The sequence below is a fragment of the Acinonyx jubatus genome, chromosome B3 (assembly GCF_027475565.1).
Source record: "Acinonyx jubatus isolate Ajub_Pintada_27869175 chromosome B3, VMU_Ajub_asm_v1.0, whole genome shotgun sequence".
In the NCBI taxonomy this organism is placed as follows: domain Eukaryota; kingdom Metazoa; phylum Chordata; class Mammalia; order Carnivora; family Felidae; genus Acinonyx; species Acinonyx jubatus.
This window is the reverse complement of record NC_069386.1, coordinates 108,156,547-108,184,540: the sequence shown is the minus strand read 5'-3', so window position 1 is coordinate 108,184,540 and position 27,994 is coordinate 108,156,547. Positions and strand designations below refer to the sequence as shown.

General features: G+C 38.0%; 1 protein-coding gene across 12 annotated transcripts in view; it reads right to left on the bottom strand.

Moving 5' to 3' along the window:
- Positions 1 to 27,994, bottom strand: part of SYNE2 (spectrin repeat containing nuclear envelope protein 2) — a 343,315-nt gene that overhangs the window by 152,705 nt on the left and 162,616 nt on the right. For 11 of the 12 annotated variants that reach the window (XM_027065882.2, XM_027065880.2, XM_027065884.2 and 8 more), the window contains exons 35-48: positions 27,702 to 27,803; positions 25,896 to 26,096; positions 25,381 to 25,552; positions 24,684 to 24,796; positions 22,708 to 22,910; positions 21,909 to 22,028; positions 21,520 to 21,811; positions 20,192 to 20,343; positions 18,322 to 18,631; positions 16,639 to 16,803; positions 13,610 to 13,951; positions 4,741 to 4,896; positions 3,576 to 3,841; positions 114 to 2,205 (exon numbers count right to left, since the gene is read on the bottom strand). In XM_027065882.2, coding sequence (XP_026921683.2) covers positions 114 to 2,205; positions 3,576 to 3,841; positions 4,741 to 4,896; positions 13,610 to 13,951; positions 16,639 to 16,803; positions 18,322 to 18,631; positions 20,192 to 20,343; positions 21,520 to 21,811; positions 21,909 to 22,028; positions 22,708 to 22,910; positions 24,684 to 24,796; positions 25,381 to 25,552; positions 25,896 to 26,096; positions 27,702 to 27,803 — 4,686 coding nt within the window. Of the gene's footprint in view, positions 1 to 113; positions 2,206 to 3,575; positions 3,842 to 4,740; positions 4,897 to 13,609; positions 13,952 to 16,638; positions 16,804 to 18,321; positions 18,632 to 20,191; positions 20,344 to 21,519; positions 21,812 to 21,908; positions 22,029 to 22,707; positions 22,911 to 24,683; positions 24,797 to 25,380; positions 25,553 to 25,895; positions 26,097 to 27,135; positions 27,290 to 27,701; positions 27,804 to 27,994 lie in introns of those variants that run through there. The other variant, XM_053224536.1, reaches the window with a different exon arrangement.

Below are 27,994 nucleotides of genomic sequence, written 5' to 3'. Positions count from 1 at the left end.
TGTTCATGTAGAACCTATAACTGCTTAAGAAGCACAGATATTACCTAGAGTAAAAGCTAAAACCATGCAATAAAAAGAAATGCATTAACCACCTAATTGAAAAAAAAACCTACTGTGCGCAAATCAAGGCTTGTAGCAAGCTGCATGTGAAGATCTTCAATGTCACGTAATTTTGCCTCCACATCATTAGCTCCAGAAGAATTTTCTTCTCTTTGCTTCTCAATGATGGTCACAGCTTTCACGCTATCCATTTCTGCCTGAACTTGCTCTTGAAATGCTTCACAATTATCCTTCTCATTTTGAATATGTTCAATGTCCAAATTTATAAGCAAAGGCTGCTCTAACTGAGATTTTATCTGCTTCAAAACATGTAAGGAATTTTCCAGTTTGTCCTGAAAATTCTGTTCATTCACTTCTTTGGGTTGGGATTTTAGTATGCTGTTTTGGAGAACCTTGCGTAACTTGTCATTTTCTTCTGCATACAGCTTTATCCGCGGCATTTCTTTCTCTTTGAAGGTGTCATCAAAGGCCTTACTTTCATTCAATTTCTTTATTATCTCTTGACACAAGCACATGGCTTTCTCAATTCTCCGATTCAAAATCTGAGCATCGAGCAAACTGCTTTCTGGTGAGGTCTGGGGCATTTCGAGCACTGCTTCGGCTCTTTTCTTAATTTGCAAGTCCATAGCCCTCAATTTACTTAGTGATGCCTGATATCTGCCATGGTCTGCCACATGGTCTGCCAACTGCTTAATTTTTTCCTCGAGTTCCTTTTCTTTCTCAACTACTTGGGTGTGTAATCGGTCAAGTTGGGAACCATCCCAGCTTAGTCCTATACACTCAAACACTTCCTTGAGTTTCCGTACCTGTAGGATACTAGACTGAATACCAGTGAGTCGGTCTTTAAGGCCACAGAGCTCCTTTTCAACATCTTGATTTATTTCTTGATTTAGCAGCAGTTCGTTGTGCCGTATATGGTCAACCTCCTTCTGAAGCACAGATGTTTTTTCATGAAATTCTCTGTAAAAATGGATCTTGCGTTCCACTTCATTACATTTACTTTGAATTAATCTTTGCGTTCTATGGGCTCTAGTCTTCAGGTTTTTCAACTGGTCATCCAGAAATAATCTTTCGAACACATTTAGATCCTTACAGATGTTTGTTTGTTCCTGAAGGTGGGTCAAGATCACACTCTCCGCTTCTTGCAATTCCTTCTGAGAACTCATCAAAGTGACACGCTCATGTTCTAGTTCAGTTTCTGTGGAGGCTGTTTTCATCTTGGGATTTATCAGTGCTTCATTTTCCTGAAGTGAAAGTTGAACCTTCTCTATTACGGCAAAAAATCTGCTCCTTTCTTCCAATTTAAATTCTAATTGCTGTGATCTTTCCGTTGACTTTAAAACTAGCATTTGGTACTGATTCTGTAAGTCCTGTAGGAGGTGATTTAAATCATTGCTCTCATCTGCTGGAAGATTAGGAGTATTATCTTTGACCTCTTCAACCAAGGACTCCACAGCTTGGTGCTTATCCAGAATGCCATCATGTGTCATCTTGCACTTTCTGATCTGTGAAAGAATGTCATCTGGGAGAAGGCAAATGGTAGGAGCGAGTTCACCTAGCAGATTCTTGACCCACAGGATAATCTCTCTCATCCTGGTCCTTGTTTCACACATCTTTATCTGATTTTCCACCTCTGTGTTTAATGGCCCCGAGGCTTCCAATCGCTTCTGCAAATTATTCATTGCATCTTCCAAAGTGTTCTTTTCTTTTTCTCCCCAAATCCTCTCCATCTGAAATTCAGCTTGCCCCTTCAAAGCCAAAAATCTCTGCTTGATAGCCAGGAGTTCAGTGGCCAAGGCAACTGTGCCTGGGCTCCCCTCCTGTTCTTCTGGAGAGTTCAGCCCGAACTGCTGCTGTTGCTGCAGAGAAACGTCAAGGTCTTGGATCTTACGCATGAAAAGTATAAATTCATCATTTTCTGCTACTTGCTGAGAATACTTCTTTCGAGCCAACTGTTCTACGTGTTCGCAACTACGTGCAAGTTGCCGGATCTGGCTTTCCGAAACCTTCTTATCCATGTCAGTCACACACTTTGATAAATTTTCCCATTCCATTTTCATCTTGCTTAAAGAATCTTTCTCTTTTTCTATTGATGCCAGGTAGTTTTTAATTTTGTCCAGATAGGCTGCACTGTCCAGTGGTCCCCTAGAGAAAGAAAAAAAATGGAGCTTATTAATACACATCAACACGAGGTTAGAGTTCATGAAAAGAAATTAATTCTGCTCTGAATTCACAGAAGAGAAGATTAGGTTGTCTATAAAAGCATTCTGTCTTTAAAATCAAAATCAGGACCTTGTTTAGTGTGGCTTTCAGTTAGTGTGTAACAATACAGAAAACTCACCTATAAAATAAGTATCGTAAAAATGCAGAACCACAGGAAGGGAGTGAAGAGGGAAGGGAACGATACATATGCAAAAGGACTTGGTAACTGTAAAGTACTCGCACAAAGGTGAGTCTAAGCCTAAGAAATTATCACAATGGCCAACCACTTCGTTACCATTTTACCGACAATAATGAATAAGAAAGTATAATCAGTCTCGTCTTTTGAATATAAAATTGTTTCCTCAAAGGGATATCACTGAAAGTAAACCCCATTTAGGCAAAAGTACAAAATCAAACTTTTTACTTTAAAAAAAAAATTTTTTTTAAGTTATTCCTACAGCCAACGTGAGGCTTGAACTCATAACCCCGAGATCAACAGTTGTTTGCTCCACTGACTGACTCAGCCAGGTGCCAGCCTCAACCTTTTTAATAATGACAAGGTATTTACACAGTAAGACTGTATCTACAAACCATTTGCTATTATCTTCAGAGCCAAAAAGAGTATATATATGTGAAAAGAAATCATTAGAATGGATATGTATTCAGTAGGTTCCAAATTATTTCAACCAATTATGCTGATACTGAACAAGTGTATACATAGAATATTTCTCTCCACCCCCATAGTTCAGAATAAAGTCTTGACAAAAAGAGTGCTGAATTCCATAAAATTTAAATCTGTTTGGAAGATACTTATAGTGTGAATTAATTGTTTAAGAAATTAATTTGTAAAACATAATTTAATTATAAAATTAATATAAATAATATAAAATTTACTGCATGAAACAACAGTTTTCTTCAATGGCTTCCGTATGTAATTAATTTCCATATTGTACTGTTAAAATCATAATATCGTCTCATAGTATAAACTCTTAAAACCCTGGGCCTGTCCAAGGTAGTGCAGCCTATCTGTGCTTGAATAAAAAGAATGCAAGACCTAAATTGTTTCTTTTTTTTTTTAATGTTTATTTTTGAGTGAGTGAGTGAGAGAGAGAGAGAGAGAGAGAATGAGCAGGGGAAGAGCAGAGTCAGAGGGAGACACAGAATCCCAAGCAGGCTCCAGGCTCTGAGCTGTCAGCACTGAGCCCCCTGCGGGACCTGAACCCACCAACTGTGAAATCACGAACTGAGCCGAAGTCGGACCCTTAACTGACTGAGCCACCCAGGTGCCCTGAGTCCTAAATTCTTATACTTACACTTTTAGACTTTCCTTTTCTGTCAACAAGGCTTTCACTGAGGATTCAATGGCAGCAAGGCGATCCTGAAAATCCTTAAGGAAACAATATTGGCTTTCTTTATTTTTCTTCAAAGTAATAAGTGCCTGAAGCAGATTGTCCAAATAGTTCACTGAATACCCTGCGTTGTGAAGAACCAAGGCACTTGTATCTGCTTTATTGAGATACTCAGTTTGTTCCAGTGGTTCAATGGCTGATTTCTTTGCGTCCAACTGGGCATATAATTCCTAAAAACAAGTCATGGAAATCAGTAAATATAAATTCACTCCGTCACTCACTCATTAATTTCCTTCCTTCCAGTAACATTATATCCCAAGAATATGTTTTAAAAATTTCATTTGCATACAGAGAAACTAAGGTGCTGAAAGATTGAAAGACTTTTTTTTTCCACTGGAATCATGTTAAAATCTAGACTGAAATTGACAGTTGTCTTAGCATTTAATAGCAATTAGATCTTCCTATTGTGTTAAAAGGTTCTGTAGTGTCTAAAGGAAGATTTCTCTCTTTTTGTTCCAGGTTGTTCTACATTTGCAGACACTCTGTTTATATACATCCTTTATATATGATACTTTTTTTTTTTTTTAATTCACATACATCACCCTTCTTTCCTGTTTGAAATACATGTTTACAGTCATGTAAACTTAGCTAAAATTGTAGGGTTTTTTTTTTTTTTAAACATGGCCATGTATTGGATTTTTAGACTATATACCTGTAAGTACATAAATATATAAACATAGCTAGGTAAACACCGCTGTAAAAAAAACAAAGAAGTACCCCGTAATGTTGATAATTAGGAAAAATAAAAGAAATTTATCAGAATCTGAAGAATACATACAACTAAGAACAGAAGTGAGAAGTCAGAATCTCCAAATAGTGTTACTGAATAAGTTTTTAGGAACTTCGTGAAAAAGACTAATGCTCATTAAACTCTTCCACTTTTTAAATGGAAAGATTTATACAACTTTACTGATTAGTACATAATTATATAGTTACCAAATTGATCATCAGGCAAAGGTTAAATAAGACTTTTCATTCTGTACAAGCAAGTTTCTGGTAATTAAAATATATTGTATTGCACTGGATAAATGATGCAATCATGTTGTCAATGTTTTTCTTGTTTCCATACCTCTATCTCCTTTAATTGTTGATTTCTTAACACGACATCTAATTCTAAAGGTTGATTTTGCAGCTCATTGACTTTATGCTCATCGTCAGTGTTTTTCATGCTTTCTTGAACATTGAGAGAAAGTTGTTTTGACAAAACCATTTCCACAGCTGAATTCTGAAAACATAAAAAGATTAATTGCCGAATGGCCTACCTTCCAAATAAATAATTTTTCCTTTTCTTGGTGAAAACATTCTAGTTCCTTCTATTTACTCAGATTAATGGCTTTCAAAAAGTACATTTGGGGCACTATCAAAGATGATTTTCTTCATGCAATATTTAATGCCGACATTGATATCCCAAGGAAAAAGTTTTTTGAAAAGATAGGATAAGATCTATAATTATATCACAAGGCAAAATCTAGTCTTAAAGAAAACAGATATGGAAAAAACAAAAATTCTAAAATCTATACTTAGTATTCACTGTGATGCCAGAGGGCAGGACAAGTAACAGGCATTCAGTGTTACCTATGGGTAGCTGAACATGGTAAGTGGATAGATGGCAGGAACACCCAGATTGCATGATATTAACAACGGATTATGGCTTAAACAAATGAATAGTAAGAATTCCAACCTGGGTAAGGCAGAACGGGTTATACAGGTAGTAATTTGAAAGCTGTACCAACTGGATTTTCTCATAGGATTCACAGAGATGGCATCTGCATTCATTTATTTGTTCTTTTCACAAATATTTGTTGAGTATTTACGCGTACCAGGTACCATGACCGTCATTTTAAGAGATTTCCATTATTTTGCTAGGGTATTAGTTTTTATTTTCAGGTTACTTTATAAATGAAGTTCCATTTGATTGTGCCGTATACTTTCACATCAGTAAGGTCTGCATTAGTAAGTCTGTGAAGAGAATGTGTCCACATCCCCAAACAAGGTAGAAATTGTTATTGTAAAAGTACCGCCTAGATAGCAATGTAAAATGTTAAGCGAAAGGGAAACTGGGTAAGAGATCTACGAAACCTTTCTGTACCCTCTCTGCAACACTTCCATCAATGTAAGACGGTTGTAAAGTTAAAAGATTATTTAAATAAAACAGATGCTTTATGTGTCCGGAGCTTCACCAAAACTAACTGGTAAGAAAATTCAGCTGACCAGGGTGACTGGTTTTGATTAGTTGGCACTTAGCACCAGTTACTTCTTTCAAGAGGCTAACAAATGATTACAATGATTCTGAAAACTTCCTCCATTCCCAACAATTTATTCATGCAAACTATAGTTAAAAACCTACAGGGAAGACAGCATCTCAGGAGGAAAGATTCAGGAAGGCTACGAGAGGGAAAGAGAAAGGTGCCATACCACAGGTTCCATCAGCCCATGGGCACTCCTTGCCGTGAGCCACAACCACGGGAGGTGGACGCCTGCCTCCCGCCTGTTACTCCCACAAGTCCACCCAGAACAAGAGCGTCTGAGGTAAAGGCTGAGATATTAGACCCTAGGAAAACTTTACGTATTATTAACCATCTACTAAGAATTCAGAGCTCTTGGTCTGTCTTACCTCATAAACCAGTGACTTGAGGACTAGAAACAATCAGCCATTTGTAATCTATCTTTTGTGGCCAGAGAGAGCATTCTGAAAAACCTGAAATCACCCCTAAACACCATTTGTCTACTAACCCCAAAAGCCATGTTTCGACCTTGGCAGAACATCCAACGGAATCCCTCAAACGAACGTTTCAAATTTAAAAGGTAACATTCTCTTGCTCATGCCCAGAGAGGTTGGAACACAGACTCAAGGTCCTGATTGGCTCATGGGAAGATTCTTTTGGAATCAGTCATCTCTGCTCATCACCCTTTACTGTATTTTATTTTGATTTGGCAGGCTCACTTGAACAACTTTCTTTTAAATAGAAGATATTTCAAACATAGTTAGAAGAACAAAATATGACCTACAGTCATTAATCGTGATACAGATATAAGTAATGTAATCTTCCATACCACAAATACAATCAAATATAATTGAAAGCCCAGTCCTCATCCTTCTTTCATCTCTTCCTTCCCAGAGATAACCACTATTTTGAAATACACACATACATTTTCAAAAGTATGTATTTATTTAAGTCACCTCTCTGTCCAACGTGGGGCTCTAACTCATGACCCTGAGATCAAGAGTCACGTGCTCTATGAACGGAGCCAACCAGGCATCCACACACACACATTTTTACACTTTTATTATATATGTCATTCATACAGTATTGTCTTATGTATTTTAATTCCTATAAAACTGGAATTATGTATTATCATTTTATAGTTTTTCCATTCAAGAGTATGCTTGGGGATGTATTCATGGTGACAGAGAAAAATCTAATACAGTCATTTTACCTTTTATACTGTTCTACTGTCTGCATGAACATGACTTATTTATCTGTCAGGCTACTGTGAACATAATATTGTTTCCAGTTTTTCTTATTACAGATATATTGCTCTGACACACACTTTTGTGTCAGTCTTCTTGCACATTTGTGTGACTTTCTTTGGGATGTTTTCCTAGGACTAAAATTACTCCTTTTAAATAATAGATAGCTATTGATTTGTTCTCCAAACTGAATTATAGTTTTGATTCCCACCAGCATGGTAAAAGAATTCGTATTTTCCCTAATCCTCTCTGATATTTGATGCTAACAGACTTTAATTTCTGCCAATATAATGCAAGTGAAATTGATATCATTATTGTTTTAATGGATTTCTCTGACGGCTAATAAGACAGAGCTACTCTCTGGGCACCCCAGTGGTTCAGTCGGTCGAGTGTCCAACCGACTGGAGTTTGAGCCCCGCATTCGTTCTGTGCGGACAGCTCAGATCCTGCTTCGGATCCTCTGTCTCCCTCTCTCTCTGCTCCTCCCCTACTTGCTCTCTCTCTCTCTCTCTCTCTCTCAAAACTAAATATACATTTAAAAAAAAAAAAAGACTGATCTACTCTCCTAGAAGAAAACATGAGCAGTAAGCTCTTTGACATCAGTCTTAGCAATATTTTATTGGATTAGTCTTCTGAGGCAAGGGCAAAAACACTAAAATAAACAAATGGGACTACATCAAAGTAAAAGGCTTTTGCACAGGGGCACCTGAGTGGCTCAGTCAGTCGAACAGGTCATGATCTCGAGGTTTGTGCAAGCTCGAGTCCCACGTCAGACGCTGTGCTGGCAGCTCAGAGCCTGGAGCCTGCTTCAGAGTCTGTGTCTCCTCCTCTCTGCCCCTCCCCTGCTCATGCTCTGTCTCTCTCTGTCTCTCAATAATAAATAAACATGACAAAAAATAATAAAATAAAATAATTAAAAAATAAAAGGCTTTTGCACAGCGAATGAAACCATCAACAAAGCAAAAAGGTAACCTACTAAAAGGAAGAAGATATTTGCAAGTCGTACACTCGTTAATGGGTTAACAGCCAAAATATACAAAGAATTTATACAATTTATTAAAAAAAAAAACCAATCTGATTAAAAAAATGGGCAGAGGACATGAACACACATTTTTGTCCAAAGAAGACATCCAGGAGGCCAACAGGCACATGAAAGATGCTCAACGTCACTTACCACCAGGGAAATGCAAATCAAAACCACAATGAGATACCACCTCACACCTGTCAGACCGGCTATTACTAAAAAAGCAAAACATTACAAGTGTTGGTGAGAACGTGGAGAAAAGGGAACCCTCAAAAGCTACTGAGAGGAATGTAAGTTGGTTCAGTCACTATGGAAAACATTATGAAGATTCTTCAAAAAATTTAAAGTAAATGTATCATATGTTCCAGCGATCCCACTTCTGGGTATTTATCTGAAGAGAACAAAAACACAAATTTGAAGAGCTATGTGTAGCCTTAGGCTCGCTACAGCATAATTTACAACAGCCAAGATGTGGGAGCTGCTTAAGTGTCCCTCAGCAGATATATGGATAAAGAAAGCGTAGTGTACCTATGTAAGGAGTATCACTCAGTCATAAAGAAGAATAAAATCTTTATAAAAGCTTCCTAAAGATAAGCATCCATCATCACCACTAGAGACAAAATGAAAGGCATATCAAAACACAGTCTCAGGGGCTGCCTCCTTCTGTTAGCATGATGTCCACAATGTTAACATGACCCGTAAGGCACTTGTGACTCGGCCAGCCTCGCCTACCTCTCAGGCCTCACCTGTGTCGCTCTCCTCTTTCCTCCACCCTCTCGTTCATCCTTTCTAACTCCTCATGCTCTCTCTCCCGTCACAAGAGGAAATTCTACTTCCTCTTTCAAAAATGCTCCCAACATCCAGCCCTGAGCTCTGTTAATTCCAAGCCACCCTTCGGGTCTCAGTTCAAATGTTGTTTCCTTACGCAAGCTCTGACTACAGTTCGTGTCAGAATCCTTTATTATAGACGATCATGGAAATGGGTTCCTCCATTTAGTTCCTGTAATTAGGCTCTCATTAGTTACTTGATGAATGTGTGTCTCCTCCTCTAGACTAGAAGCTCAATGAGAAGAGAGACTATGTCTATTTTTGTTCACCTCTGAACCCTCACTGTCTACTCAATAAATTTTGACTGAGTGGACATAGAGACGAATTAATATTAGACAAAAAATAAGAGAGTTTTGTTTAGTCTTTGCTTGTTAAGATGAACCATCTGTGGATTATAAAGCAGATTACACAGAAATTGAGGATCCGCCGAACTAGGTCTGCCAATCTAGCTGTCGTTGATCTGCTATCTGCTAGGAATGACAGAAACAGGATTTGGTGGGTTTACCGAGAGTAGAGAAAATTCAAAATAGGCACAAGAACACAGTAAGGGGTCCACTGAGGTCAGACAGCACATTAGCATATTAGACCTCAATTAACAACCCACATAACACAGTCAATAAAATGGTGGGGTAAGCCACCAAGCATCAGGCTGGGTAGAGGACAGCTGTGTTCTAGTCCCAGCGCTGCCAGAATACGAATTTGGCCAATTAACATCTCTCACTTCCCTCACCTAAAACACACGAGTTAGGCTAGAGAGTTTCTAAGGTCCCTCAGCCTAAGATTTCAGGACTTCAGAACATGCTCTCAAACACATGCTGCTCAGAGATGTCAACACCATGTACCCTATGTAGGTTACTTGGTGTCCTGTAAAGGAACAAATCTTAGGTTATAAAAAATACCTCTAGAGTAAGAAGCAAGATTTACATACGGGCCAAAAAGAGGCAAAGTAATACGCTTTGAAGACAGAGCTGGCATATAGCCCAACTATATGTTCCATTTCAAAAATTTTTTTTACTGTGTTATCAGGATAAACAATACCCCAAATAGACATCATTTACCCCAGGATTGAAAACTGTTTATCCAGTGAGTGGTTTTCCTTCTCACTCTAGTACGGACTCCACTGTATTTCTGGGGGCTCACCCACAGCGGGATACCTTTGTCTGTATCTGTGACCATCTACTTTCCAGAATTTCTCTGGATGCTTCTTAAACACTGAAATTATAAATGCTCAGAAATTTTTGAAAAGAACAAAAAACCAACTCAGACATACTGACAATTATACCTAATGACAAGGAATTTAAAGAAGTAATTATAGACAAAAAGTTTTTTGAGGGAGCAATTATGTCATGCAGGTTGACATGTGGAAGGGAGAGGGGCAGGGAAGAACACTTAATACCAGTTAATATGTAATGTTACTTTATGAGTTTTTAGAATAATAACAAACCCAGAATGTATTACTTTCCTGTTTTTCCTCTTTATCATTTCCCTTTATGGACATCTAAAATCTTAAAAGATTAGTCAGTCTTCACTTTTTATCATACCCTGATTTGTTACTTTACTTCACCTACATGGGGCGGCGGGGGGGATGGAAGGCAGTTTTGCCTTTTCATATTCAAAAACTCTTAGAAATTCATCTCTATAAAAATATTCAGTAAGATATTTGATCATAAGCACCCCTACCCTTCAGTCTGTATAATTTCTCTTGCCTCCAGCTTTGCCTTAATATTTTAACTTTTTTTCGATGTTTATTTTTGAGAGAGAGACAGAGCGTGAGTGGGGGAGGCACAGAGAGAGAGGGAGACACAGAATCTGAAGCAGGCTCCAGGCTCTGAGCTGTCAGCACAGAGCCCGATGTGGGGCTCGAACTCACAACCTTTGAAATCATTACCTGAGCCGAAGTCAGACGCTTAACCGACTGAGCCACTCAGGCGCCCCAATTAATATTTTTAGATATTAAAGAAAAAGTCAGCCAAAGGTCCAGATCTAAGTTATCCTCTAAATTTCACCTAAAATGAAATTCTTAGCAATGCATGTGGTAATGGCAATTTTTGAAAAGTGCAATCATACTTTCAACAAAACTCTAAGATCACATGAAATTTACTAAAGAAAAAAGTAGAAGAAAATAAAAACTTCCTAAAAATTCTTCTGGAGACGATTTTAAATAATCTGATAAAAGCCCTTCCAAATTCCAAAAAGGCACGTGAAGTGAGCATTAATTAGATATTTAATTAGTGCTTTATTTTAAGCTGTGACAACTGTATGCCCATATTCTAGCAGAATGACTACTACAAAAGAGGCCTCAATGGATGTTTTTAATGAATTAAGTGCTTGTTTTCACTACCACAAGAGTTTCTGATTAATTACATTTATAATTCAGTAAATTGTGCTTTTATGTGCTCTATGCACTCAGTATATAGAGATTCCTGCTTAAGTAATTTACCCTCATCTTATATGTGTCTATACATGTTTTGATCACTTTTACTAGCTGTTCAATGTTAAAATTGTTCTGGGTCTTACATAGTCTAATGTTACACAGAAAAAAGTAAATACAGCCAGTACTTAGAGTGGAGAAAATAAGAAGCACACATTCAGAGGGGGAAAAAAAAAAAAGATTCATGTTACAAAAGAGTAAAAAGTAATCATGATAAAATATTACTAGAGAATTAAAACCAGTTTCCTCTATCCTAGACCTGTGAAAATTATTTGAAAACTTAAGTACCTCTATAATGGTTTTAACTTTAAAAATAGCTTATCTTGGGGAGCCTGGGTGACTCAGTCAGGTAAGCGTCTGACTTCAGCTCAGGTCATGACCTCGTGGTTTGCAAGTTCGGGTCCCGCATGGGGCTCTCTGCTGTCAGCACAGAGCCCTCTTTGGATCTTCTGTCCTCTCTCTCTGCCCCTCCCTCACTTGCTCATGTACACACACTCTCTCTCTCCCTCTCTGTCTCTCTCTCTTTCAAAAATAAATAAACATTAAAAAAATAGCTTATTTCCTCCTTCACAAACACATGAATCTTCTGACCATATGCAAGACATCACAAATAAAAATTTATATTAGAATATATTTGTCTTACATGATTCAATGGAAAAAAATCTTAATGAAGCATCATAAATTATAAATAACTCATCATTCAAGATTAAGTAAAAGCTTAATAAACTATAAAAGTTCTGATTATTGGATTATGATCTTTAGTTTTCAATACTCTACTGAATTTTGGGTGCTCACAGCCAAAATGGGTCTGAGAAGCTAATTTTAAAAGTTATTAAGCAATTCCCTTTAGCAACATCATGCATTAGGATAGAAAACACTCAGCTATATATATTTTTTTACTTATCTACTGCTCTTTAAATACCGTTAAGAGTTTCTTTTATACATACAACTCAAGAGTCGCATGCACGGGCCCTTCATTCTTTAAGACATTTTCCTTAACCGTGTCTGACATGACAAGTGGGATTTAGTAAGTCCTCCTCATGGCCAGAGAGATGCTCTATTGGCATTTAACCTTGTTTTACACATTTCTAGAGACTGCTCTCTGGTTCCTATAATCTTCCATGCATTTCTGTTTTAAGAAGACAACAGAAGGGGCACCTGGGTGGCTCTGTTGGTTAATAGTCCGACTTTGGCTCAGGTCGTGACCTCACGGCTCGTGAGTTCGAGCCCTGCGTTGGGCTCTGTGCTGACCGCTTACAGCCTGGAGCCTGCTTCAGATTCTATGTCTCCCTTTCTCTCTGCCCTCTCCCCCATTCACTCTCTGTCTTTGGTCTCTCAAAAATAAATAAACGTTAAAAAAAAATTTAAGAAGACAACAGAAGCGTATGCTCTTTTCATTGCTGTTGATCGCGTACTCCATAAAAAGCTGATGAGGACTCAAGCCTGAATGGTCTGATCTTTGCTATGGTCCCACTGGACCCTGGATTGTGAGAGGCTGCCTAACAGGAAGACGCTTTCAAATACAGTATACTGGATGGTTCTTTGTGCCTTTTCCATTTCAATCTCTAACCTATGAGAAAGCACTTTAAGAGCCACAGGAAAATGTACCCATTTGGTTTAGAAAGAAAACAAAACAACATTCTTCTTTCTTCTCCCCCGGGGGAATTAGGAGGCTGAATGTTGATGTTCTCACACCAAACGATCTGACAACATTTAAAAATGCATTTGCAGTAGAGGGTTAACATGAGAAGAAAAAGAAAGGAACCTATCCTTTCAAACAGTCTCTGATTTCATTATAAAATCAACCAAAAAAAAAAAAAAATGGGGCTCTTGGATTTTTTTTTTTCCCTCAGAAAATGGGTAGAACACATTTTCTTTTCTTTTGCCTTTTCTAATTTGCCTTTGTGCTCTTGACCCAAGAAACGGTATCTGATTACATATCAGAGAGAATAATCAACCCAAGTTGATGACTGACATTTTAACAGACTAAACAGTAATATTGCACCACCGAAATCCTGAACAGTTTTCTAAGGGCTCTTTTTACAAGTGGGCATCATAAATAGCCAGCACATTGAGGGTTTAATTATGAAATCAGAAGGCTTGATTCACTACCCTCTTTTCAGAGCCCAACACCTCTTCTTTCTCAGACGCGATGTCTTAGAGAGGCAATCACAAGCCCTTACCTTGTTTATTTCCCAATCTTGCTCCAATTTTTCCAGTACAGCTGAGTCCTGAGTGGACTCCTGCACATCACAAGTGACCTCCTCCTCTCTGCCTGGCAGACTAAACTTTTCTTTCTGTTCTGTTGAGCGTTTTGATTGGAGAATGCTATGAAGACAATTTTCTGTCTCCTGCTTAGCAGATTCAAGTCGGTTTTCCAAATCCTTTTGTTTACACTTAAGTGATTTTATATCATCTTTAATAATCTTCTGTCCCACTGAAGATGTATTTTTCTTGATGGATTTTGCTAAAGCTAAAATCTTCTCCAACGTGCCATCTTGTAAACTGAGTCTATTCTCTAGTTCCTGTAAGTGGAGAAAAGATGATCACACAAAGTATTTCCATCGTCACAAGAGTTCATTGACTTTTGGAAATCACAGAGTATTCTTCTCCAGCAGTGCAAAGTATAATAAATTTACCAATTCATATCACAAAGAAAAAACTTTGGGCAAGATTTAAACCACTGTAGCATCCCAGATCAAAACCTCCAACAGACTGTATAAGATACTAAAAGTCTATAAGAAGTAACAAAGAAAATTTCATAACACAGTTCCCAGAACGTTGGAGGCAGTCAACGTATATTTGTTAAGTATGTATTTTGTTCAAGATACAGCCTTTTTACACAAAATACTAAATAATAAGGGCTTACTTTGTGCAAAGCATTGAAAAAAATAGAAGAATCATTTAGAATGTGCCCACATGAATCTAGTGTTAATATTTAAAATTCAGAGCAAAACTTTAATCAATCTATCCAATGCAATATCTTAAATATAGCAGGAACCCAAATAATATTTACTAAATGCATGAACAAATCAGGCTAATTTGAGAACTCAAGACTCAAATGGAATTTGAGGTACTATAGCAGTTACTGATGTTACTATTGAAATAGAGTTAAGACTTAAAGTTGCTACGTGAACTAGATAGTATTTATTAGTCACTATCCTAATAGACTACACAGTATTTACTCATTCATTCATTTATTCATTCATTCATTCAACCAGCCTATCATGGTAGGCTTTTTAAAAAGACTACACAGTATTCACTCATTCATTCATTTATTCATTCATTCATTCAACCAGCCTATCATGGTAGGCTTTTTAAAAATTGTCCTTTATGTTTTAAGTAATGTCTACACCCAATGTGGGGCTCGAACTCACAACCCTGAGATCAAGAGTTGCACACTCTACCAACCAAGCCAGCCAGGCGCCCCTATCATGATAGGTTTTGAAGTTGCATAGATGAGTAAAATTCAGTCCCATCAGGTTCCTATAATCTAGTGAGAGACACAGAAGTAAACAGACAATTGTATTAGAATGTGAAAAGATCTATGCTAACAAATACACACAGGTCCAGATTGCATTTTAGAAAGATCTGGTGCGGCCAAGGGGATGTTGCAATAGAGAGGGTGACAAGTGCAGGCAGAGAGCCCACTCACAAGTCGAATACAGGGGTCTGTTTGCCGAGGGTCTGCCCTAAGGAGGCAATAACGGGGGTCTTGGGGAAGTAACAAACTTTACAGATATTCCAGAGATGAAAGAGACAGCATTTGGTGTCTGACTAGATTGAGGGATCTGGGAAAGCGTGGATAACCAGGATTCTGACTTGAACCTTGGAGAGATGGGAGAAATATTCACAGTCAGAGAATACGGAAGAAAAAGCAGGCCTATTGGTTGGGAGCTGGGAGACAGAGAAAGGGAAGTTGCTGCGTTATTTTCTGGACCTGCTGAACCACAGATAACTGCACGATATCCCAGTGGAGTTTGTCCACTGGGGTCAGAAGACCTGAAGTGTAGCCCCTACTCTGTCATTTAAACTGATGACCCTGGAAGTCCCTTATCTCTCCAGAACCCAGCTTATCACGTGTAAAGTGTGGGGTCTGAACTTGATGGCCTCTGAGATTCCTTCTGTCTATATCAGAGGTTCTATGTTAATTTTGTAGCAGGAGCCTGACATATATTTGTTAAGTATGACATATATTTGTTAAAAAGGGAAGCAGCCCTGTCACACTATCAGGCCATGGAGGAGAAGGCTTGTGTGATTCCCAGATCCCTAAAAGAAAGAGATGAGGAATTCCCACACTCAGGCCACCAGCGCTGTTCTGAGACTCACCCCATGAAATCTCCAGTTAAGGAGCTGTTAAAGAAAGAGCCGCTTTACTTTGTTTTCTTCTAGAAGTCACCTTGCAGGCCTGCTTGCTGGCAAAGCAGAGAGTGAGAATCCAAGGAACATGTTTTGAGGACGTGGGTAAAGCACGTGTGATCCTCACCGTATGAGGCTAGGTGCTGTTGGACTTTGGGAGGGGATTTTGGAAGCCTTACATCTGGAGACTGCTCTAATTTACAGCGTGAGTATATAGGTTAATAAGGCACAAATTCTGTAACTCCCATCTGCCCCTGATAAAGAATGCGAAACTGAAGCATTTCCCTCCTGGTCTTGCTGCATACTACGCATCCTTTGACTAGTCAGTATCTGCTGGGGTCACATACGGGCTCTAAAACAAAGATCTCCGGGAGGTACAGACTGGTCACGGGTGGAACTGTCTCTGAGGCTCCAGAGTGCAGGGAAATGTTTAAGTCAAATTATAAATGGATTTGGTCACTAAAGAAGAACATCCCGGGGGCGCCTGGGTGGCTCAGTCAATTGAGCATCCGACTTCGGCTTAAGTCATAATCTCGCAACTTGTGAGTTCGAGCCCCGCATTGGGCTCTGTGCTGATGGCTCGGAGCCTGGAGCCTGCTTCGGATTCTGTGTCTCCTTCTCTCTCTGCCCCTCCCCCGCTTGTGCTGTCTTTCTCTATCAAAAATAAATAAAATATTTAAAAAAAAAAAAAAAAGAAGAACATCCCCATTTTCTATGACTGGCCAGAACTTTAATTAATTACTTTTAATTATCTGAATAACAACTGGATTTCTGACCAAAGACACTGATTTGTTCATCGTAATTAATATTGATTTTGTTTTCATGTCCATCGTGTCTGGACACTGTTTAATACCTGCAGTTTCTGCAGTTTTTCCTCAGTTGCTATTTGATCCAAAGGCTTATCAGAAAAACTGGCAAGTTCCTTGGAGAGATTGTCCAATGTAGTATTCAGGTCTGCGATGCAAACCTGGTATGAATGGTGTTCTTGAACGTGACCTTCCAATTTTTGCACAGAACCCTAAAAATAAAACCACTGACAATTCACCAATTATGTCTCTGAATTTCCTCCCTCAGAAAATAATTAAATTGTTCATACACACTTGCTTTATGAAGTTTCATCTGGAAACAGGAATAGGGCCATATAAATTGTCCAGAGTTCTTAAGTAAAGTTTTAGTATTTGAGATATTTCCATGTAAAATCTCCTCCTCCCCACCCCCCACAAATGGCTTATTGAAATCACATGCTTCGTGGCCTTCCTTTCATTCCTAAGGACAATTTACTTCTCAAGAGGTTTACAAAATGTAAAGGCTTCAAATTATATCATCAAATCACAAACATCCATAATAAAGCAGCTCCCTTAATTATCCTTCTTAGTAAAATCAAATACCCACAGTTGTAAATGAGACTATATGAGATCAGCCTAACCTCAGATTCCTTTCCTAAGAATTCAAGTCCAACATTGTGTCTTAGGAAAAAGGAATCCTAACTCAAGAACAAACTCATTTTCAGGTCTGCTTCCTGGAATAAGAAAATAAGGTGGCCACACCTCATCAGAAAAGTAGCAATTATTAAACTAAATAATTTATAGCCAAGTAGGTATCTCTTTACCCCTGCACACGTCCTGCAATCTGTATAAGCAAGACTTCTTACCCACATAATCCTTATATCGATCTAACTTCCCATATGCAAAGAATTACACACAATTCTCTTATGAGAATACATTCCCTTGTGACAAGCTGACATTTATCTCTTAACTCTTTTACTGCAGACCACTCAAGGGAGGGAAACTGATAAGGTTTATACAGAATAATGAATACAGAGCTGACCTTAAACAACATGAATTTGAACTATATGGATCCACTTATCACAGAGCTTGTACAGTACTGTAAATGTATTTCCTCTTATGATTTTCTTAATAACATTTTCTTTTCCCTAACTTACTATAAGTAATATATGTTTTAGGTAGTATATAATATACATGTCATATATTAATATAGATATATAATACATATACAAAATATGTGTTAATCAACTGTTTATGTTATCTGTAAGGCTTCCTGTCAACAGTAGGCTATTAGCAGTTAAGTTTGGCGGGAGTAAAAAGTTATACGCAAATATTCAACTGTGGGGAGGGCTCAGCATCCCTAGCCCCCCACTTTGTTCATGGGTCACCTGTACACTATTCCAATGAATAGATGATGGATGAATGGATGGATAGGTGGATGCATGGATAACTTCAACACCATCACCTTCAGAGAGATACTTAAATCTTAACCCTTCTGGCCCTTGAAAATAGGAACTTGGATGAGAAAAAAATAACATAATAATCAAATAATGGCCACTGGATTTCTCTAGCAAAACTGACTGGATTGAGCTCTCTACCCTTACAGAGTCAGTATTTGTATCTAAAAAGGATAAATTAAATGTTAAAAGTTTTTGATTTACCAGAAGAACAAAAAATGGTTCCAAATACAAATATGACATACTTGTGCATAATTATGACAATCATTAAAAAACTTATTTTGGCCATTTCACCTGTAGTTGCTGTAGAAGACTTTCGTGTAGATGCTTTATCTCCAGCCAAGGCTCTTCACTGAAGTTGGGATTTTTAGTGCATTCTAAGAGGTAACTTCCTTGAGATTTTAACTCTTTTAGCAAGGATGTCAAATCCTGTGCTTTCTGGAGGAATTTCTTATAAATTTTTAACTGAGCTTTCTTCTCCTGCAAACCGTGTTGCAGAGCAAAGCCCACTTCTTGTTTCTTTTTCAGTTCTGTGAGCATTAATCTCAGATCCTCCTTACTTTGCAAATACTTCTCTCCTTCTAGTAGAAGCTTTTCTTGATGGCTAAGTTGTACAAAATATTTTAGAAATGACACTTAGGAAATTGGAATGCTTTCTGCATATTATAGTATAACATACATTACAATAAAAAGCATTAAAATAACACTAATATAAATTATTCCCAATGACTCTTTTGGCAATATAGCATTCTAAATAGCACTAAGGTTAGCTCAGAAACCAAATCAGAAATTATTTGCAGCATTCCTAAAAAAATAGATTTTTGTCACATAATTTGACCTGAGAACAAACACTTAATAATTTAGATTCTAAACCATTCCAGTTTTTGCAGCCGCTCTGGAAAACAGTGTGGAGGTTCCTCAAAAAATTAAAAATGGACCTACCCTATGACCCAGCAGTGGCACTGCTAGGAATTTACCCAAGGGATACAGGAGTACTGATGCATAGGGGCACTTGTACCCCAATGTTTATAGCAGCACTCTCAACAATAGCCAAATTATGGAAAGAGCCTAAATGTCCATCAACTGATGAATGGATAAAGAAATTGTGGTTTATATACACAATGGAATACTACGTGGCAATGAGAAAAAATGAAATATGGCCTTTTGTAGCAACGTGGATGGAACTGGAGAGTGTGATGCTAAGTGAAATAAGCCATACAGAGAAAGACAGATACCATATGGTTTCACTCTTATGTGGATCCTGAGGAACTTAACAGAAACCCATGGGGGAGGGGAAGGAAAAAAAAAAAAAAGAGGTTAGAGTGGGAGAGAGCCAAAGCATAAGAGACTCTTAAAACCTGAGAACAAACTGAGGGCTGATGGGGGGGTGGGAGGGAGGGGAGGGTGGGTGACGGGTATTGAAGAGGGGATCTTTTGGGATGAGCACTGGGTGTTGTATGGAAACCAATTTGACAATAAATTTCATATATTAAAAAAATAAATAAAATAAACCATTCCAGTTTTTATTGTGCTTAAATATAATTTTGTTATATTTTTCTTGCTCATATAAGTGAAACAAATAATCATTCAGTATATTAACCAACTAACTAGTTTATGCTTAAATTTAGTTTTGATCTGCTTGTCTTCCTAGAAAAGATCTAAAATTCACATCTCCACTAAAGAGTAAACATATTATTTAACATGTGATATGAATTAAGAATTTTCATCAGAATTACATCCACTGAATTCGGACATTTATAATGTTTACACACTTAAGACTCTCTTGGAATATATATATTTAAAGGCGTAATTATTCTACAGTAATACCATGCTGACTCTGAAATTGTCTGGGGGAAGGGGGTTTTGGTAAGAAGCAGAGCGTTGAAAGCAGAATGGGAGACAATGCTAATTTGTTACCGAGAGCTCCATGGGTTGATGAACCAGCCAAAGTAAACACTGTCACAGAGTTATGACAGCATGTGCTTCCTATCTGATCCCGAGAACTATGCATCTTCATTTCTGCCTCTGACATTGTGAATGCCCCTGACATTACTGCCTTTCTCTCCAACAGATATTATATCCAAATCCAGGAGGCAGACAAAACATACTTGTTATGGCTTCACCGGGCAATGAAAAGGCGTGAAAGTGAAGGCATGTCCTTTACCTTAGATACGTGTTGGCTAAATGGAGTGTGTTGTCCCACTGGTTCTTGATATCAGTAAGGGTCTTTGGAGCCAATGGAGCCTTGCTGCTCTCAGCCTGACTCATGATGGTCTGTATTTTAGCGTCCCCTTCAGGCTTTAGTAAAATGATTTCCTGAAGTAAATAAAGATCTTAGAATCTCATTTGCATTACTTAGAGGAAGTACATATGATACCTTTTTATTTATAAACATTCTATGTAGATTCCAATTGCAGAGTAGATTTCAGAAATACCTTTTCATTTTTTACGTTGCCCAAAAGATAATGATACCTCCTTACATTATACAGAATCGGTTCTCCATAAGTATTTGTCAGATTGCTCTTGCTGCATTCCTGCTCTCCTCTTGATTTTCAACTGCCTTCAAATAAGTTATATGCCCAAAAGACCCTGGAAAATCCTTCTTTCTATCCACTCAATTATTTAAGGAAACAACCCGAACAAGACATTTTTATACACCCAAAATGAGACGTAGGGCTTCCCACAGGAAAAAGCAGAGCCCCATGTCAACTCTTGTCTCTCCACTACAACATAATTCATTCCTATTACCTGGTCTTCTCTTTCCCTCCTTTGCTCTAACAATCATCTTCCTCCCTTCTTGGAAATACTACTCCAGATTCACCTCCCCTGGAAAATCTTTCACGTACAATCCCAAATGATTCCAATTACTTCAGTAAGCCTTACCAACTCTTACAGCTCACTATTCAGAACCATTTCTTCCTGTAATAATGCTTCGATTGTGATTTCAATCCTTCTGGGTTCCTTTTAAGCACATGGGCTCCTGTCCCCTGCATTTGTAACTACCAAAGCCTATTGAATCTCTCCTTAGATAAAAAGTGGGCTTAGAGGAGCTTGGGAGTTCCTTGCCCTCTGCAACCCCCTCGGCATGTCATAACCTTTATAAACTATGCAATGTACTCGATATCTAATAACCTTTTGAACCATACATATTTGCTCTGAAGAAGAGGTCCTCTCCAGCCCCGCCTTGACATTGTGGATATGTCTTTGTACTGACATAAATTCTTTTTATATCCTAGCAAACTCCCACCTGCCACAGCTCCATATGTACTGCCCTTAGAAAGAGAGAATACACCTTGTCTCTTCTGTCTGCCTTAAAATAATTTTAGATCCATCACAGCTCTTCTCTCTTGTAAGCTCAGTCATCTGAATGTCCTCAGCCATTCCACAGTAATTCTATTTTCCATTAAGAAACAAATCTTTGCAGTTTTCCTGTAAATCTTTTAAAAATTAGAGTTCATTCTGACCTCCGAAATTTAGTTTCCACAGTTATACCTTTATTTTTTGGATTCTTTCCTCAAGCGGCATTTTGCCTTCAGATGAATTCAAAACCATAAGGGACTCTTTAATCCCTGCTATCCAATGAATTACATCATGTGCAAGATCATTAAAGCTCTGGTCCTCTGTAGGAGGTAACTTATCCTCTTCATCAATTTCACATAATTGTCTCAAAAATGTCTGGTATCTATCAATCAAATGTGTTGATTCCATTATTATTTCTTCTTCTTCAGTAAGCCCATATTCCTTCAAAGAATTGTTCAGCTGGGCCATAGATTCAAATTGTTCCCTGAAAATTCCAAACATCATTGAAAGTTTAGAGGAGCCACAATACCATGTAAGAAACCATGTTGGCAGAAAATATATTCATACAGGATTAGCTATACCTTTTTCTAGCTACAGCTTCGCAAAATAGCTCAGTTTTCTCTCCTGGTTTTTCCAGTTCTTTCCATTTCTCTTCTTGACTGGTCAACCATGTGCTCAGATTTCTGTGGTCATCCTGGAGACTAACAGAAGATTACATACGTTAGAATATAAAATAAGCAAAAAGTGTTTCTATGAAGAGAAGGTTGGCATGGATTTTGTAAACCAATCAGGCTTTTACTACATTTTTTTTTTTAATTCTTTGGTGAAGAATTAATTCGCAACATTAAAATCTGAACAACAGTAGCCTGTATTAGAGAATTCTATAGGGGCGCCTGGGTGGCTCAGTCGGTTGAACGTCCGACTTCAGCTCAGGTCACGATCTCGTGGTCCATGAGTTTGAGCCCCGCGTCGGGCTCTGTGCTGACAGCTCAGAGCCTGGAGCCTGTTTCGGATTCTGTGTCTCCCTCTCTCTCTGACCCTCCCCTGTTCATGCTCTGTCTCTGTCTCAAAAATAAATAAATGTTAAAAAATATATATATATAGTAGGATTCTATAAAGCAACGAGCTACGCAAACATATCACAAAGAACAGGAAACAAAACATTTTTTGGACTCTCCCCTGAACTACTGCCATATTAGATAATTTGAAGAATTCTCTCAACTTCTATCTTCCTAGGGTCAAACTTAGATTTGAAAACGTATATTTTATTTGTGAAATTTGTGTGTATTGTACATCCCCATGCTAGCTGTACTGATGCACAAAACGTGTAAAGAGATCATTAGAAACATATGTTATTTAGCTATCACCTTTACTTCCTACCTCAGTAGCTGTTGCAAGCAGGCATTCAGCTCCTTTGTTCGTGCCTGGCAAATGGACTCCATTTTTTCTAATTCAATTTCTTGATTTATAATCCAACTGTGAAGCTCCTTAACATGTGCTTTGGGCAGATGCTTCTTCACATGACTTAGTACAGTTCCCACCTGCTGTGTTTTACTGCCTCTTCCTTCAAGAGTTAAGAAATCCTTAAGGAAGACAGAAAGTCAGTGATGCTCTACTGGCAAGCTGAAGTGTGGTCTCTACCCCCCCTATAGCACTTTTCCAAGCTGGTACGTAGACATGTCACCTTTCTAACATCCTATACGAAAGAAAAGCCATGGAGATATGGCTAGCGCCAATGGCAAATGACCAAAAGATAATTTACATTAGTTGTCGAATGTGTGTCTGCATCTGACTTGCTGGATATGACATCAAGCAAAATAATGCTTGTTCACAAAAGTCAGTAGGAGTAAGACTGGGGAAGCTGCATTTTTCTTTCTCAACTCTGCTCAGCTGCTAAATACTTGCTCCCCTCGGGTAATCAACATGTAAAACTACACAGACTATTCTCTATTTAACTCTGTCCAAATAAGAATTTTATTTCAATGTTTGTGTTTCAAGGTTTGAGCATCATTTGTTAAGGCCATGCAACGGACAAAGTTAAAGGCAACAACAACGACAAAAAAGTCAGGACTTAAACTAAAAAAGAAGAAAGGCAATTCTACCAATAAAGAACAGTATCAGCAAAGTAAAGAATCAAACAAGGAATACTTAGTGCCACTCATAAGCTTGAGAGCAAGACTCATCATCAAACTACAGTACTAGACAGTCATCAGTCAGAGAAAGACAAATATCATACGATTTCACTCATATATGGAATTTAAGATACGAAACAGATGCACATAAAGGAAGGGAAGGAAAAATAATATAAAAACAGGGAGTTAAACCATAAGAGACTCTTAAATACAGAGAACAAACTGAAGGTTGCTGGAGGGGTGTTGTGTGGGGGGATGGGCTAAATGGGTGGTGGGCATTAAGGAGGCCATTTGTTGGGATGAGCACAGGGTGTTATAAGTTAAGTGATGAATCACTAAGTCCTACTCCTGAAATCATTATTATACCATATGTTAATTAACTTGGATTTAAATTAAAAGAATAAAAATAAATAAAATCATACAAATAGTGCTTAAATAACAAAAGGCTAACCCTCCCTAAAAGTACTAGACAATCTAGCCTAAAGTGATGAAGATTTAAGGTGCCATATGCATTTTAAATGCTTGCTTGCACATTACCTTTTATTCCAAGCTGCCCTCCACTACCCTCCGACCAGCTACATGAAAGTCTAAATGAGACTGTTAAAAGAAATGTTACTCAGAAAAAACTTAACAGAAAGTCAAGAGACCTCTCTCAAGAAAGTAAAGAGACTTTGGGGCTCCTGGGTGGCTCAGCTGGTTAAGCGTTCAACTCTTGATTTGGGCTCATGATCTCGCGGTTTGTGAGTTTGAATGCGGCATTGGGCTTTGAGCTGACAGTGGGAAGCCTACTTGAGAGTCTGAGTCTCTCTCTCTCTCTCTCTCTCCCAACCCCAAAATAAATAAGTAAATACTAAAGAAAAAAAAAAAAAGCCAACACTTAAAAAACAAAAGGAAAAGTAAAGGGACATCCAAGTCCACATTAGGCAAAGCCTTTATTTTGTATGAAATATGATTTTACCAAAACCGGATTCACCATTACACCCTGTTAATAAACAGCATCTCAGAACAGGTGTGAAAACAGAAATTGCTTAAGTGCCTTGCATCGTGACCCCGTAAATACGGAGTTTCAAAAATTTGGGAAAAACTCGGTTATTTGGAAACATTATCTCTATGTAGAGAAATGAGCAAGTCAAAGCAATTATTATTTTATCTAGTTAAATACAGTTCTATGCCTCTAGTATGTTAGCTTTGATAAATTTTGATTAAAATTTACATATATCTTACAGAAAGTTTTTGCAGCTTTTCTTCCACACTCTTTTTTGTTTCTGATGATTCAAAACACTCCTTAAGGTTCATTTTAATGTTGCCAAACCAGTCATTAAAGTTCTTGCACTGATCTGTAGGAAAAAAACAAAAGAAGTTATATCCATTCAAGGAAGACTTTAGACCCCGTGTTAAAGTGAGAGGCTTTGAAACTTGCTTCACATAATGTGGGTACAAGTCATTGTGTAAGGTGGTAATAAGTTGAAGCCCAATTTTGAGGTTAATAGATTTCTCAAAAGTAATTATGGTATATTTTCTATACCCGACCTCCTTTCCAAGCACACAGTACCCCCACAGACACTCATAGGGACAGCATGCTCACAGGCACATCACCAGACTCACTCATCACAGTGAGCAGGTCGAATGTGAGGATGTTGGTGACCTTCCTTCATGAAATAAAGATTTGGGACTTGAAAGAAATAGATGTCATATGATAGGCGTATAGATCAGTGAGTGCTTCCCTCAAAAGATTTATGTGAGTAAATCCTAAATAAATAAGTACATAAATAAATCCTTTTCCTTAAATAGAATCTCTGCAACCATCTCTCAGTGAAGTTTAGATAAGCCTTCATGTTCGCAATATTTATTCATACTTCAAGATTCCCAGAAAAAACAGTAATGCGCTCACCATTCAATAACTCACTATTCAATAACTTACCATTCAATAACTTAGAAAAGTGATCTTGCAAAACACTTTTTTTGGTATTAAATAAATCACTGACACTTTCATATTGCTTTTTTAATTCAGAGAGTTCAGGAGTCAGACAACCTATTTGATTTTCCAGTAACATCATACTGTGCTTTTGCTGTAGGATTTGCTGTTGTATCTCCTAAATACATAAACAAACAACCATTAAATCTCAAAATGCGTTCAATTTACACATAGTAGAATAGATCTCCATTGTTTTTGTAAAAATCTAGATGATTTTTCTATTGAGTGGATTCGCTTTATCTTAGCCGGTAAATGTATACTGCAACACAAATTAACATCAAATAATTACTGCCCTCAAAGCAATTCAACTAAATAAACACAAATTGTTTTTCTGAGGTTTTTCCCCCAACTTTCATTTTTTTGAATAGTTACTACTTTTCATTAACTTCAAGAGGCCAAAGTCATCAGAAATAAGCGTGAAAATAAATCTGAACCACAGAAGAGAAGCAGCTGGGACATACCTCTAGTTTAGTAAAGATCTCTAAGCTGTCGGAAGGAGACAGGGCTTTTAACAGGGACTCAGTCATTCCGATCTGAGTCTTGGCTTGGTCGAGATCCTCCCTTAGCTCAGCTGTATGGCCACTGAGCGCAGAGCAGTTGGATTCTCCTGTTAAATGCATTTTTACATTTTCTATCTTGTTTAAAACAGAGGACTCCATGACCTGAAATCATGATATATATGAAGTCAAATTAACAAATTTATTTCACTAGATTTTAAGACAACTGCATTGCTAGAGAATGAGTTGAGACATTGAATTAATTCCTCATTGTTCTACATCACTGATACAATTTAAATTGTTTCAAAAAGAATAACATGAAAAACTGAGATTGACATTCTGTCTTTGTTCTAAAACACTAATTTGTGGGCTGGGTGGGGGGGCGGTGTTGGGGGGGGGGCGGGAATGTGCCTGGATGGCTCAGTCGGTTAAGCGTCTGACTCTTGATTTCAGCTCAGGTCATGATCTCACGGTTCATGAGTTCAAGCCCCAAGTGGGGATACACTCTCCCTCACTCTGCCCCTCCCTCGCTTGCTCTCTGTCTCTCAAATAAATAAATGAACTTTAAAAATAAACTAATTTGAAAATCCTACCCCCCCCCCAAAGCAAGTTTTATCTAGCATAACAATTGAGGTACCATCTCATGGCACTCATTTGAAAATGTATTAAAACATACACAAAAATTGGGACGCCTGGATGACTCAGTAGGTTGAGCGTCTGACTTCGGCTCAGGTCATGATCTCACGGTTTGTAGTTCAGGTCCCACGTCAGGCTCTGTGCTGACGGCTCAGAGACTGGAACCTGCTTCCGATTCTATGTCTCCCTCTCTCTCTGCCCCTCCCCTGCTCATGCTCTGTCTCACTCTCTCTCTCTCAAAAATAAATAAACATTTAAAAAAATACAGAAAAGTAAATAGCCAGCATTTATTGAGCATTTATTATGTACACAACAGCATTGTGGTAAGCACTTGATGGACAAAATTCAGGCTTTAGAATGTTAACTAACTTGACTTGCCCAAGATCATAAAGCTAGCTGATGACAGAGCTGGGACCTCACCCAGAAAGTCTGACTCCAGAGCTCATACTCAGCCACCATGTGCTCTACCTAAATAAAAATTGTAACAAATCTCTTCACACAACAGAAAATCACACTTTGGTCCATCTCCCTGCTTCCTCCATCTAGCCATTAATAAACATAGAATCACACGAGTCATATTCTCCTTCTTATGGCCAAAGGACACTCAAGAGGAAACCCTTTCCTTCAAACAGAAGCATGACAACATCTCCAGCTCCACACAAGAGGCCTGGAAATAAGTTAATAAAACAATAAAAAAATATATACTTACTCTAAACAAACATAATGAACTATGCCAAGTATTAAAAATTCAGTTGGACTTAATATAGGAATTGAATAAAGATGAACTAAATAATGATCCTAATTTTAATTATTTTTAAACATTTTTTTTAATGTTTATTTGTTTTTGAGAGAGAGAGACAGAGAGACAGAGTGCAAGTGGGGGAGGGGCAGAGACAAAGGAGACACAGGATCTGAAGCAGCTCCAGGCTCTGAGCTGTCAGCACACAGCCCAACCCAGGGCTTGAACCCACAAGCCACTAGATCATGACCTGAGCCGAAGCTGGACGCTTAACTGACTGAGCCACCCAGGCGCCCCCTAATTTTACTTTAGGTTTAAGATTTAGAATTCTGGTTTATGGACATGAGTTACTTCAGAGTGCTTTGATTGCAACTGTTAAATAAAAATTCTCTTACCTGCAATTCAAGAGGCGTTTCGCTGCTTTGAAGGAGAAACTGTATTTTAGCCACTCTTTTAGAAAACTCTGAAGATTTTTGTTCGTGGACTTGTAACTCTTCCTAAAACATAATATTAGTGGATAATACCTTTTTATCTTATACCTTATTTTCTGGTACTCATGATTATGAGTATTAATATATAGAAACCGAGAGAAACTTTGGATTTCCCCAAATCCCTTGTTTTTTGAATGAGTCCTGGGAGTCACAAACCCAAGTGGCTTTATGAGTCAGGAAAATGTTATAATTGAACA